At 43.5% G+C, this 13,955-nt stretch overlaps 1 protein-coding gene across 2 annotated transcripts in view; it reads right to left on the bottom strand.

Moving 5' to 3' along the window:
- Window positions 1-13,955, bottom strand: part of tmem214 (transmembrane protein 214) — a 67,754-nt gene that overhangs the window by 15,367 nt on the left and 38,432 nt on the right. For both annotated transcript variants that reach the window (XM_042301146.1, XM_042301145.1), the window contains 5 exons: window positions 11,333-11,467; window positions 6,908-6,990; window positions 4,919-5,024; window positions 2,945-3,026; window positions 2,372-2,473 (listed from right to left, as the gene is read on the bottom strand). In XM_042301146.1, the coding sequence (XP_042157080.1) occupies window positions 2,372-2,473; window positions 2,945-3,026; window positions 4,919-5,024; window positions 6,908-6,990; window positions 11,333-11,467 (508 nt within the window). The remainder of the gene's footprint in view (window positions 1-2,371; window positions 2,474-2,944; window positions 3,027-4,918; window positions 5,025-6,907; window positions 6,991-11,332; window positions 11,468-13,955) is intronic.

The raw sequence follows: 13,955 nt of genomic DNA, 5'->3' as shown, positions 1-13,955 counted from the left end.
TTAGACTGCCTCCTATTGGTGATGATAATCTACAGTTATACTGCTGCTTTAGACTGTCTCCTATTGGTGATGATAATCTACAGTTATACTGCTGCTTTAGACTGCCTCCTATTGGTGATGATAATCTACCTAGTTATACTGCTGCTTTAGACTGCCTCCTATTGGTGATGATAATCTACCTAGTTATACTGCTGCTTTAGACTGTCTCCTATTGGTGGCGATAATCTACCTAGTTATTCTGCTGCTTTAGACTGCCTCCTATTGGTGATGATAATCTACATAGTTATTCTGCTGCTTTAGACTGCCTCCTATTGGTGATGATAATCTACAGTTATACTGCTGCTTTAGACTGTCTCCTATTGGTGATAATCTACATAGTTATTCTGCTTTAGACTGTCTGCTATTGGTGATGATAATCTATATAGTTATTCTGCTTTAGACTGTCTGCTATTGGTGATGATAATCTATATAGTTATTCTGCTTTAGACTGTCTCCTATTGGTGATGATAATCTACATAGTTATTCTGCTTTAGACTGTCTCCTATTGGTGATGATAATCTACATAGTTATTCTGCTTTAGACTGTCCTATTGGTGATGATAATCTACATAGTCTAAAGCAGAATAACTGTCTCCTATTGGTGATGATAATCTACATAGTTATTCTGCTTTAGACTGTCTCCTCGGGGCATTTAGACAGTCAGGCATCTATGTGTGTTTTACCAGGGTGACAGGGCATTCAGACAGTCAGGCATCTATGTGTGTTTTACCTGGGTGACAGGGCATTCAGACAGTCAGGCATCTATGTGTGTTTTACCTGGGTGACAGGGCATTCAGACAGTCAGGCATCTGTGTGTGTGTGTGTGTTCCCTGGGTGACAGGGCATTCAGACAGGGCATTCAGACATCTATGTGTGTGTGTTATTGGTGATGATAATCTATATAGTTATTCTGCTTTAGACTGTCTCCTATTGGTGATGATAATCTACATAGTTATTCTGCTGCTTTAGACTGTCTCCTATTGGTGATGATAATCTACATAGTTATTCTGCTTTAGACTGTCCTATTGGTGATGATAATCTACATAGTCTAAAGCAGAATAACTGTCTCCTATTGGTGATGATAATCTACATAGTTATTCTGCTTTAGACTGTCTCCTCGGGGCATTCAGACAGTCAGGCATCTATGTGTGTGTTCCCTGGGTGACAGGGCATTCAGACAGGGCATTCAGACATCTATGTGTGTGTGTTCCCTGGGTGACAGGGCATTCAGACAGTCAGGCATCTATGTGTGTGTGTTCCCTGGGTGACAGGGCATTCAGACAGTCAGGCATCTATGTGTGTTTTACCTGGGTGACAGGGCATTCAGACAGTCAGGCATCTGTGTGTGTGTGTGTGTTCCTGGGTGACAGGGCATTCAGACAGGGCATTCAGACATCTATGTGTGTGTGTTCCCTGGGTGACAGGGCATTCAGACAGGGCATTCAGACATCTATGTGTGTGTGTTCCCTGGGTGACAGGGCATTCAGACAGTCAGGCATCTATGTGTGTTTTACCTGGGTGACAGGGCATTCAGACAGTCAGGCATCTGTGTGTGTGTGTGTGTTCCCTGGGTGACAGGGCATTCAGACAGTCAGGCATCTATGTGTGTTTTACCTGGGTGACAGGGCATTCAGACAGTCAGGCATCTGTGTGTGTGTGTGTTTTACCTGGGTGACAGGGCATTCAGACAGTCAGGCATCTGTGTGTGTGTGTGTGTTCCCTGGGTGACAGGGCATTCAGACAGTCAGGCATCTATGTGTGTTTTACCTGGGTGACAGGGCATTCAGACAGTCAGGCATCTATGTGTGTTTTACCTGGGTGACAGGGCATTCAGACAGTCAGGCATCTATGTGTGTTTTACCTGGGTGACAGGGCATTCAGACAGTCAGGCATCTATGTGTGTTTTACCTGGGTGACAGGGCATTCAGACAGTCAGGCATCTATGTGTGTTTTACCTGGGTGACAGGGCATTCAGACAGTCAGGCATCTATGTGTGTTTTACCTGGGTGACAGGGCATTCAGACAGTCAGGCATCTATGTGTGTTTTACCTGGGTGACAGGGCATTCAGACAGTCAGGCATCTATGTGTGTTTTACCTGGGTGACAGGGCATTCAGACAGTCAGGCATCTATGTGTGTGTGTTCCCTGGGTGACAGGGCATTCAGACAGTCAGGCATCTATGTGTGTTTTACCTGGGTGACAGGGCATTCAGACAGTCAGGCATCTATGTGTACGTTACCTTGGTGACAGGGCATTCAGACAGTCAGGCATCTATGTGTACGTTACCTTGGTGACAGGGCATTCAGACAGTCAGGCATCTATGTGTACGTTACCTTGGTGACAGGGCATTCTTTGGCATGTAGGCGAAGTCCAGCAGAGGGAAGAAGTCTTTAGGTCCCATGACCCCAAAACCTTTAGTCAGGTTAACATGGAGCCTAGAGAACACAAAAACAGCATTTTACAAAAACAAAGTACAGTGTAATATTGAAGTTCAACCCAGCCACAACTCCAACTGTCCCCTATCGACCCCTTAACCTCATGACCCCTAAACATTTGTTGAGCTCAGATGACCAATATGGTAATAGCTCCACTCTGCCCTCCGATAGGCTTGGTAGATGGAAGTTTAACCATTATTGCCTCTGCCAATCAAATCTTCTCAGATCTCCACACGTGCATAGGGTGTCGGGTCCATTGGGGATTGGGCCCTTGTCTATACTACAGCAGCAGTCTCTCCAGGTAGGGTAGGGGTTAGAGGTCAGGTATTTACAGCAGCAGTCTCTCCAGGTAGGGTAGGGGTGAGAGGTCAGGTATTTACAGCAGCAGTCTCTCCAGGTAGGGGTTAGAGGTCAGGTATTTACAGCAGCAGTATCCCCAGGTAGGGTAGGGGTTAGAGGTCAGGTACTTACAGCAGTAGTCTCTCCAAGTATGCGATGGCGTAGGACGACAAGGCCTTCACCCCCAGGACTGGCAGCATGATGCCCAGCCATACTGCAACACACACAGTTAATCCTTAAGGTGAGAAGATTGAACGCTGAGCTGTAGGCAACAAACACCATAGTGCCCTTATAGCTCATCATTAAGCTAAGGACTCTGGGACTAAACACATCCCTCTGAAACTGGATCCTGGACACCCTGACGGGCCGCCCCCAGGTGGTAAGGGTAGGCAACACCACATCCGCCACACTGATCCTCAACACTGGGGCCCCTCAGGGGTGCGTGCTCAGTCCCCTTCTGTACTCCCTGTTCACTCATGACTGCATGGCCACACATGACTCCAACACCATCATTAAGTTTGATGACTACAACAGTGGTAGGCCTAATCACCGACAACGATTTGACAGCCTATAGGGAGGTTGTCACTGCCAGGACAACAACTTCTCCCTCAATGTGAGCAAGACAAAGGAGATGATTGTGGACTAAAGAAGAAGAGGGCACGACAAAACCTATTCTCCCTCAGGATCCTCAAAAAGTTCTACAGCTGCACCATCGAGAGCATCCAGTTGCATAATTTATTGTATTTAACTGTATTAATGGTTCATCGGAGGACATAGCAGGATTTATTATAAACGTCCGGGTTAGTGTCCCGCTCCGTGAAAGCGGCTGCTCTAGCCTTTTGCTCGGTGCAGATGTCTGTAATCCATGGCTTCTGGTTGGGAAATGTACGTACGGTCACTGTGGGGACAATGTCATCGATACAATTACTGATGAAACCGGTGACTGAAGTGGTATACTCAAAAACATTGGATGAATCCTGGAACATATTCCAGTCTGTGCTAGCAAAACAGTCCTGCAGTGTAGCATCCGTGTCATCTGACCACTTACGTATTGAGCGCATCACTGGTACTTCCTGCTTTAGTTTTTGCTTGTAATCAGGAGGATAGAATTACCGTCATTCGCCAAATGGAAGGCGAGCTTTATATGTGTCTCTGTGTGTGGAGTAAAGGTGGTCTAGAGTTTGTCTCCTCTGGTTGCACGTGACATGTTGGTAGAAATTAGGTAAAACGGATTTAAGTTTGACTGTATTAAAATCTGGCTTCTGGAAGAGCATTTTCTTGTTTGCTTATGTCCTTATACAGCTGGTTGAGTGCAGTCAGATTGCCAGCATCCGTTTGTGGTTGTAAATAGACGGCTATGAATAATGTAGATGAGAACTCTCTTGGTAGATTGTGTGGTCTGCCGCTTATCATGAGGTACTCTACCTCAGGCGAGCAATACCTCGAGACTTCTTTAATATTAGACATCGCACACCAGCAGTTATTGACAAATAGATACACCCCTCCCTCATCTTACCAGACAGAGCTGCTCTGTCCTGCCGATGCACAGAGAAGCCAGCCAGCTCTAGGTTATCCGTGTCGTCGTACAGCCACGTCTCGGTGAAACATATATTACAGTTTAATGTCCCGTTGGTAGGGAAGTCTTAAATCATAGATCATCCGGTTTATTTTCCAACAATTGCATGTTGTCCAATAATACAGGAGGTAGTGGTGGTTAACCTACTTGTCGGCTAATTCTTACAAGGCACCGCGACCTCCTCCCCCTTTTACGCTGATTTGGGCCTTCTCTTGACAAAGCAGTATATCCTTCGCGTCGGACTCATTAAAGAAAAGTCCAGTTTGACGGGAGTAATCCAGAAGCTCTTTTCGGTCATAAGAGACAGTAGCAGATTATGTACAAAATTACTTCAAAATAATGTGAAAAAAAAACAAGCAAAATGGCACAGTTGGTAAAACGGCAGCTATCCCCCTCCAGCACCATTATTATCATCTTGTAAGTAAAGTCTCCACCTGTTGTATTCACTGCATGAGACAAATAACATTTGATATGAGACACCTTAGATTGAATCCTGGCCTGGGTGTGTACATGTGCAGTGTGCGTGTCACCTCGTAGCCCCTGGCTGAGGTCGTAGTAGCCAGCCTGTCCCAGAGACCACATGATTGTCAGACACTTGACCGGACGGTTCTGAACTGACCGCAACAACTCCAGATACTAGAAAAAGAGCGAGAGAGAGGGAGGATAGACATTGTATATAACTTAGTGTAACCATCATCCATGTACGTTTAGCCATTCTTTTAATAATTCGTATTTAATTAAACATTGACTGAAGATTCCAAAACAGCAGCAACAGCAGTAGTGTTGTACCTGTATCCATGGTTCCCCAATACAACAGCAGTAGTGTTGTACCTGTATCCATGGTTCCCCAATACAACAGCAGTAGTGTTGTACCTGTATCCATGGTTCCCCAATACAACAGCAGTAGTGTTGTACCTGTATCCATGGTTCCCCAATACAACAGCAGTAGTGTTGTACCTGTATCCATGGTTCCCCAATACAACAGCAGTAGTGTTGTACCTGTATCCATGGTTCCCCAATACAACAGCAGTAGTGTTGTACCTGTATCCATGGTTCCCCAATACAACAGCAGTAGTGTTGTACCTGTATCCATGGTTCCCCAATACAACAGCAGTAGTGTTGTACCTGTATCCATGGTTCCCCAATACAACAGCAGTAGTGTTGTACCTGTATCCATGGTTCCCCAATACAACAGCAGTAGTGTTGTACCTGTATCCATGGTTCCCCAATACAACAGCAGTAGTGTTGTACCTGTATCCATGGTTCCCCAATACAACAGCAGTAGTGTTGTACCTGTATCCATGGTTCCCCAATACAACAGCAGTAGTGTTGTACCTGTATCCATGGTTCCCCAATACAACAGCAGTAGTGTTGTACCTGTATCCATGGTTCCCCAATACAACAGCAGTAGTGTTGTACCTGTATCCATGGTTCCCCAATACAACAGCAGTAGTGTTGTACCTGTATCCATGGTTCCCCAATACAACAGCAGTAGTGTTGTACCTGTATCCATGGTTCCCCAATACAACAGCAGTAGTGTTGTACCTGTATCCATGGTTCCCCAATACAACAGCAGTAGTGTTGTACCTGTATTCATGGTTCCCCAATACAACAGCAGTAGTGTTGTACCTGTATTCATGGTTCCCCAATACAACAGCAGTAGTGTTGTACCTGTATTCATGGTTCCCCAATACAACAGCAGTAGTGTTGTACCTGTATCCATGGTTCCCCAATACAACAGCAGTAGTGTTGTACCTGTATTCATGGTTCCCCAATACAACAGCAGTAGTGTTGTACCTGTATTCATGGTTCCCCAATACAACAGCAGTAGTGTTGTACCTGTATCCATGGTTCCCCAATACAACAGCAGTAGTGTTGTACCTGTATCCATGGTTCCCCAATACAACAGCAGTAGTGTTGTACCTGTATCCATGGTTCCCCAATACAACAGCAGTAGTGTTGTACCTGTATCCATGGTTCCCCAATACAACAGCAGTAGTGTTGTACCTGTATCCATGGTTCCCCAATACAACAGCAGTAGTGTTGTACCTGTATCCATGGTTCCCCAATACAACAGCAGTAGTGTTGTACCTGTATTCATGGTTCCCCAATACAACAGCAGTAGTGTTGTACCTGTATTCATGGTTCCCCAATACAACAGCAGTAGTGTTGTACCTGTATTCATGGTTCCCCAATACAACAGCAGTAGTGTTGTACCTGTATTCATGGTTCCCCAATACAACAGCAGTAGTGTTGTACCTGTATCCATGGTTCCCCAATACAACAGCAGTAGTGTTGTATCTCTATACATGGTTATGTGTACTAATATTACTACCACTGATATGAACTGGATTTCTATGGTAATATCTACTAATTGTAGCTCATGCCAATAAAGCAATCTGTATTTGAGCGAGGGGGGCATTTGATTGGTCAGTAGGAGACTAATCAGAGCACACAAAATGTAATATTTTCTTAATATCAGACACACACACAGGGCACTGGGATGGATGGACACTCACATCAGGAAGGTTCTGTGTGGCCATTCTGGGCTTGTCTTGTAGGATGGCCTGGATACACACCCGGTAACCATGGAGAGGCTCTCCTACAGAGACAGGAGAGTCAGCTTTAAGTTGACTGTATACCCTACTAGAGGTCGACCGATTAATCGGAATGGCCGATTAATTAGCGGCAATTTTTTTATTTAACTAGGCAAGTCAGTTAAGAACACATTCTTATTTTCAATGACGGCCTAGGAACGTTCTGCCTCAGATTTTTATCCTTGTCAGCTTGGGGGATCCAATCTTGCAACCTTACAGTTCACTAGTTTAACGCTCTAACCACCTGATTACATTGCACTCCACGAGGAGACGGCCTGTTACGCGAATGCAGTAAGCCAAGGTAAGTTGCTAGCTAGCATTAACCTGTTGCGACGAGCAATACCGTATCCGGGAGCGTAATTATAGCCTCAAGCTCATTACCATAACGCAACGTTAACTATTCATGAAAATCGCAAATGAAATGAAAGAAATATATTGGCTCACAAGCTTAGCCTTTTGTTAACAACACTGTCATCTCAGATTTTCAAAATATGCTTTTCAACCATAGCAAAACAAGCATTTGTGTAAGAGTATTGATAGCTAGCATAGCATTAAGCCTAGCATTCAGCAGGCAACATTTTCACAAAAACAAGAAAAGCATTCAAATAAAATAATTTACCTTTGAAGAACTTTGGATGTTTTCAATGAGGAGACTCAGATAGCAAATGTTCAGTTTTTCCAAAAATATTATTTTTGTTCATCACATTTGGCTAAGAAAAAACCCTGAAAATTCAGTCATTACAACGCCAAACTTTTTTCCAAATTAACTCCATAATATCGACAGAAACATGGCAAACGTTGTTTAGAATCAATTCAAGGTGTTTTTCACACATCTATTCGATGATAAGTCATTCGTGGCAGTTTGGTTTCTCCTCTGAAGCAAATGGTAAAATATACGCAGCTGGAGATTACGCAATAATTGCAACGGAGGACACCAACCGGAGCACCTGGTAAATGTAGTCTCTTATGGTCAATCTTCCAATGATATGCCTACAAATACGTCACAATGCTGCAGACACCTTGGGGAAATGACAGAAAGTGCAGGCTCATTCCTTGCGCATTCACAGCCATATAAGGAGACATTGGAACAAAGCGCATTCAAAATCTGTGGCATTTCCTGTTTGAAATTTCATCTTGGTTTCGCCTGTAGCATCAGTTCTGTGGCACTCACAGATAATATCTTTGCAGATTTGGAAACGTCAGTGTTTTCTTTCCAAAGCTGTCAATTATATGCATAGTCAAGCATCTTTTCGTGACAAAATTTATTTTTATCCATAAATTAAAAGAGCGCCCCCTATATCCAAGAAGTTAAACTTATCTTATAAAAAACAATCAACGACTAAGGTTAAGTACACATTGGCGCAACGACAAACATCAATGCCTTTCTTAAAATCAATACACAAGTATATATTTTTAAACCTGCATATTTAGCTAAAAGAAATCCAGGTTAGCAGGCAATATTAACCAGGTGAAATTGTGTCACTTCTCTTGCATTCATTGCACGCAGAGTCAGTATAGATGCAGCAGTTTGGGCCGCCTTGCTCGTTGCAAACTAATTTGCCAGAATTTTACGTATTTATGACATAACATTGAAGGTTGTACAATGTAACAGGAATATTTAGACTCATGGATGCCCTCTGTTAGAAAAAATACGGAACGGAATAAACGTTTTGTTTGAGGTGATAGGTCAAATCCGGAAACTAAGGCTCGTATTTCTGTGTGTTTATTATAGTTAAGTCTATGATTTGATATTTGATAGAGCAGTCTTAGGGGTGGTAGGCAGCAGCAGGCTCGTAATAGTCAAAGGTATATGGTTTAGAGACGCGTTATAATTCCTGTAATAACTTGCGGCTGAACTTGAAAGGGGTTCCTTCATTATTTTACCGTTCATGTCTTCCATAGATAATGTCTTGATCTACTTCAGATAAGGTCTGTGTTTCGTGCAGGTTAGGGTGCAGGTTTAAACCGCCTCTGAGTTTTGATACCCGTGTAAATCTCACTAGGATAAGGTAAAGGTTTGTCAACATATTTTCATAAATCCACAAAAAACATGATCTTCGCTTATATTTAGCCAATATTGATCAGAGTTACCTTGTCCTGTGGATATCTACAGTTACAACATTGGCAAGGTGGAAAGACAGACCTTATTTTAAGTTAATATAAAAATATCCTATGGAATAAATGAATGAAGGAACAGCTTTTCAGATTTTGCGAGAAGGTGTCATGTGAGTTATGACTCGCACTTTGGTCGTCAATTCTTACCATGCCCTTAATTAAAAAAGGATTTCCTGCATATACATTCATCATTCATGTTATGAGACTAAATTGATTTTATGTATTATATTAAGTTAAAATAAAAGTGTTCATTGAGTATTGTTGCAATTGTCATTATTACAAAAATGTGTGTCTGTATATATATGTATGTATATGTGTACACACACACACATACATTTATTTTAATTTTATTTTTATTTCACCTTTATTTAACCAGGTAGGCTAGTTGAGAACAAGTTCTCATTTTGTGTGAACAGACAACACAGAGTTACACATGGAGTAAACAATGAACAAGTCAATAACACAGTAGGAAAAAAAAGGGGAGTCTATATACATTGTGTGCAAAAGGCATGAGGAGGTAGGCGAATAATTACAATTTTGCAGATTAACACTGGAGTGATAAATGATCAGATGGACATGTACAGGTAGAGATATTGGTGTGCAAAAGAGCAGAAAAGTAAATAAATAAAAACAGTATGGGGATGAGGTAGGTGAAAATGGGTGGGCTATTTACCAATAGACTTATGTACAGCTGCAGCGATTGGTTAGCTGCTCAGATAGCAGATGTTTGAAGTTGGTGAGGGAGAGTCTCCAACTTCAGCAATTTGTTCCAGTCACAGGCAGCAGAGTACCGGAACGAAAGGCGGCCAAATGAGGTGTTGGCTTTAGGGATGATCAGTGAGATACACCTGCTGGAGCGCGTGCTATGGATGGGTGTTGCCATCGTGACCAGTGAACTGAGATAAGGCGGAGCTTTACCTAGCATGGACTTGTAGATGACCTGGAGCCAGTGGGTCTGGCGACGAATATGTAGCGAGGGCCAGCCGACTAGAGCATACAAGTCGCAGTGGTGGGTGGTATAAGGTGCTTTAGTGACAAAACGGATGGCACTGTGATAAACTGCATCCAGTTTGCTGAGTAGAGTGTTGGAAGCAATTTTGTAGATGACATCGCCGAAGTTGAGGATCGGTAGGATAGTCAGTTTTACTAGGGTAAGTTTGGCGGCGTGAGTGAAGGAGGCTTTGTTGCGGAAAAGAAAGCCGATTCTTGATTTGATTTTCGATTGGAGATGTTTGATATGAGTCTGGAAGGAAAGTTTACAGTCTAGCCAGACACCTAGGTACTTATAGATGTCCACATATTCAAGGTCGGAACCATCCAGGGTGGTGATGCTGGTCAGGCATGCGGGTACAGGCAGCCAACTGTTGAAAAGCATGCATTTGGTTTTACTAGCGTTTACTAGCGTTTCCAACTAGCGTTGGAGGCCACGGAAGGAGTGGTGTATGGCAGTGAAGCTCGTTTGGAGGTTACATACATACATACATACATACATACATACATACATATATATATATATACACACACATTTTTGTAATAATGACAATTGCAACAATACTGAATGAACAATGAACACTTATCTATATATCTATGGATATAAATATCTATACACACACACATTTTTTATAAAATCGGCCGATTAATCCGTATCAGCTTTTTGTCCTCCAATAATCGGTATTGGCGTTGAGAAATCATAATCGGTCGACCTCTAAACCCTACCCAGTACGCAACACTACAACTAAATATAGCTCCACAAAATGGTGATCCTGTGGTGTTACGTAGCATAAATTGTCTAGCAATAAACTTAAAGCAAGTATGCAGGATCCCCATTTTGCGTTTCCGTTTGTCCAGTTCTCTCACCTGTCCGTTTGTCCAGTTCTCTCACCTGTCCGTTTGTCCAGTTCTCTCACCTGTCCGTTTGTCCAGTTCTCTCACCTGTCCGTTTGTCCAGTTCTCTCACCTGTCCGTTTGTCCAGTTCTCTCACCTGTCCGTTTGTCCAGTTCTCTCACCTGTCCGTTTGTCCAGTTCTCTCACCTGTCCGTTTGTCCAGTTCTCCCACCTGTCCGTTTGTCCAGTTCTCCCACCTGTCCGTTTGTCCAGTTCTCTCACCTGTCCGTTTGTCCAGTTCTCTCACCTGTCCGTTTGTCCAGTTCTCTCACCTGTCCGTTTGTCCAGTTCTCTCACCTGTCTGTTTGTCCAGTTCTCTCACCTGTCTGTTTGTCCAGTTCTCTCACCTGTCTGTTTGTCCAGTTCTCTAAGCATGGTGTAAACACAGTGGTCATAGAAGTCCTGTAGACTCTCGTTGCAGCGACCAATCAAAGCTTTGACTACGCCCCTCAGCTCCTTCCCCGCAAGGCAGTATGGGTAATCTAAGACAGAGAGGAGTGACAAGGGTTAGAATGGTACTAAATGGTTAGAACGGGACTGTCGACCACTTAGAGGTTGAGTTGTGGTTGTTGTAAAATCAAAAGAAAATTGTATGTCACATGCCTCGTCAACAACAGGTGAAATGCTTACTTACAGGCCCAGAGAGAATTACACTCCTGTGTAATTAAACTCTTGTATTACACCCCTGGGGGTAACCACACACACACACACACACACACAGGGGGTAACAACACACACAGGGGGTACCAGTACAGAGTCAATGTACTCATTTCCAAGTTGGCGTAGCAGTCAGACGTCTGTCGTGTCCCTTGTATATTTTGACATCTTTTTCTTCACATATCTTTTAAAAATATTTTCCTAAACCTCAACTTCTAAATCCTCTCCTGCAACCCGCCTCACCCAATGTGGCCTGGATCTGGTTTTTCTAAAGTATTTATATTTACTTCGGATCTGGAATCCCTCAACTGAAGCTAGCCAGCTAACTACCTACCAGCTATCAGTTAGCAAAGTATTGCTAGCGGTCATCAGCTAACCTTTAGCTCGGAAAGCTCTCGCCAGTTCGAACAACGTGACTCAAACCAGAGCATAACGGACCTATTCCTCTCCATATCCCCAGATTCCTACCGCAAACTCTGAACATTCTCATCTGGATCTTCGCAACTAGCTAACCGCAATCCCGGGTGACCACTCCTGGCTAGCGTTTCCATCCCGGAGCAAGCACCAATTAGCCTGAAGCTAGCCCGGCCAGGGCTCCTGTGCTACCAACGAAGCCCACTTCTGGGCTACAATATCCAGACCCGAATACTTATTTTCCACCATAATTTGCAAATCAATTCATTAATTGATTGATTTCATTAATTCCCCCATCCTTGGATGGGGCCACAGTGTCTCCTGACCCCTCCCGTCTCAGCCTCCAGTATTTATGCTGCAGTAGTTAATGTGTCGGGGGGCTAGGGTCAGTTTGTTATATCTGGAGTACCTCTCCTGTCCTATTCGGTGTCCTGTGTGAATCTAAGTGTGTGTTCTCTAATTCTCTCTCTCGGAGGACCTGAGCCCTAGGACCATGCCCCAGGACTACCTGACATGATGACTCCTTGCTGTCCCCAGTCCACCTGGCCGTGCTGCTGCTCCAGTTTCAACTGTTCTGCCTTATTATTATTATTCGACCATGCTGGTCATTTATGAACATTTGAACATCTTGGCCATGTTCTGTTATAATCTCCACCCGGCACAGCCAGAAGAGGACTGGCCACGCCACATATGCTCTCTCTAATTCTCTCTTTCTTTCTCTCTCTCTCGGAGGACCTGAGCCCTAGGACCATGCCCCAGGACTACCTGACATGATGACTCCTTGCTGTCCCCAGTCCACCTGACCGTGCTGCTGCTCCAGTTTCAACTGTTCTGCCTTATTATTATACGACCATGCTGGTCATTTATGAACATTTGAACATCTTGGCCATGTTCTGTTATAATCTTCACCCGGCACAGACAGAAGAGGACTGGCCACCCCACATAACCTAGAGAGGAACCAGGCTTCTTCCTAGGTTTTGGACTTTCTAGGGAGTTTTTCCTAGCCACCGTGCTTCTACACCTGCATTGCTTGCGGTTTGGGGTTTTAGGCTGGGTTTCTGTACAGCACTTTAAGATATCAGCTGATGTACAAAGGGCTATATAAATAAATTTGATTTGATAAAAAAAATCCTACAAATGTAATTTTCTGGATTTTTTTTCTCATTTTATCTGTCGTAGTTGAAGTGTACCTATGATGAAAATTACAGGCCTCTCATCTTTTTAAGTGGGAGAACTTGCACAATTGGTGGCTGACAATACTTTTTTGCCCCACTGTATATACTGTACTCGATACCATCTACTGCATCTTGCCTATGCCGTTCTGTGCCATCACTCATTCATATATCTTTATGTACATATTCTTTATCCCTTTACACTTGTGTGTATATAAGGTAGTAGTTTGGTAATTTAAGTTAAATTACTTGTTGGTTACTACTGCATTGTCGGAACTAGAAGCATAAGCATTTCACTACACTCGCATTATCATCTGCTAACCATGTGTATGTGGCAAATAAATTTGATTTTATCTATTTGGCTACTCTAACTGGGGTCCAGCAAAATTAAGTCAGTTTATACAATTTTAAAAACATTACAACACATTCACAGATATCCCAACACACTGTGTGCCCTCAGGCCCCTACTCCACCTCTACTGTACTAAATCCATGTGTATGTGCGTATGTTATCGTGTGCGCACACACGTGCATCTGTGCCAAAGTTTGTGTTGCTTCACAGTCCCAGCTGTTCCAGATCATCTGTTTTTTTAAATCTCATTTTACTGCTTGCATCAGTTACTTGATGTGGAAGAGAGTTCCATGTAGGACTGTGCCTCCCATAGTCTGTTCTGGACTTGGGGACTGTGAAGAGACCTCTGGTGGCATGTCTTGTGGGGTATGCATGG

This window comes from Oncorhynchus tshawytscha, linkage group LG18 (genome assembly GCF_018296145.1).
Source record: "Oncorhynchus tshawytscha isolate Ot180627B linkage group LG18, Otsh_v2.0, whole genome shotgun sequence".
Classification (NCBI taxonomy): Eukaryota; Metazoa; Chordata; class Actinopteri; order Salmoniformes; family Salmonidae; genus Oncorhynchus; species Oncorhynchus tshawytscha.
Note: the sequence above shows the minus strand (reverse complement) of the source record. Positions and strands in the feature narration are given on the sequence as shown.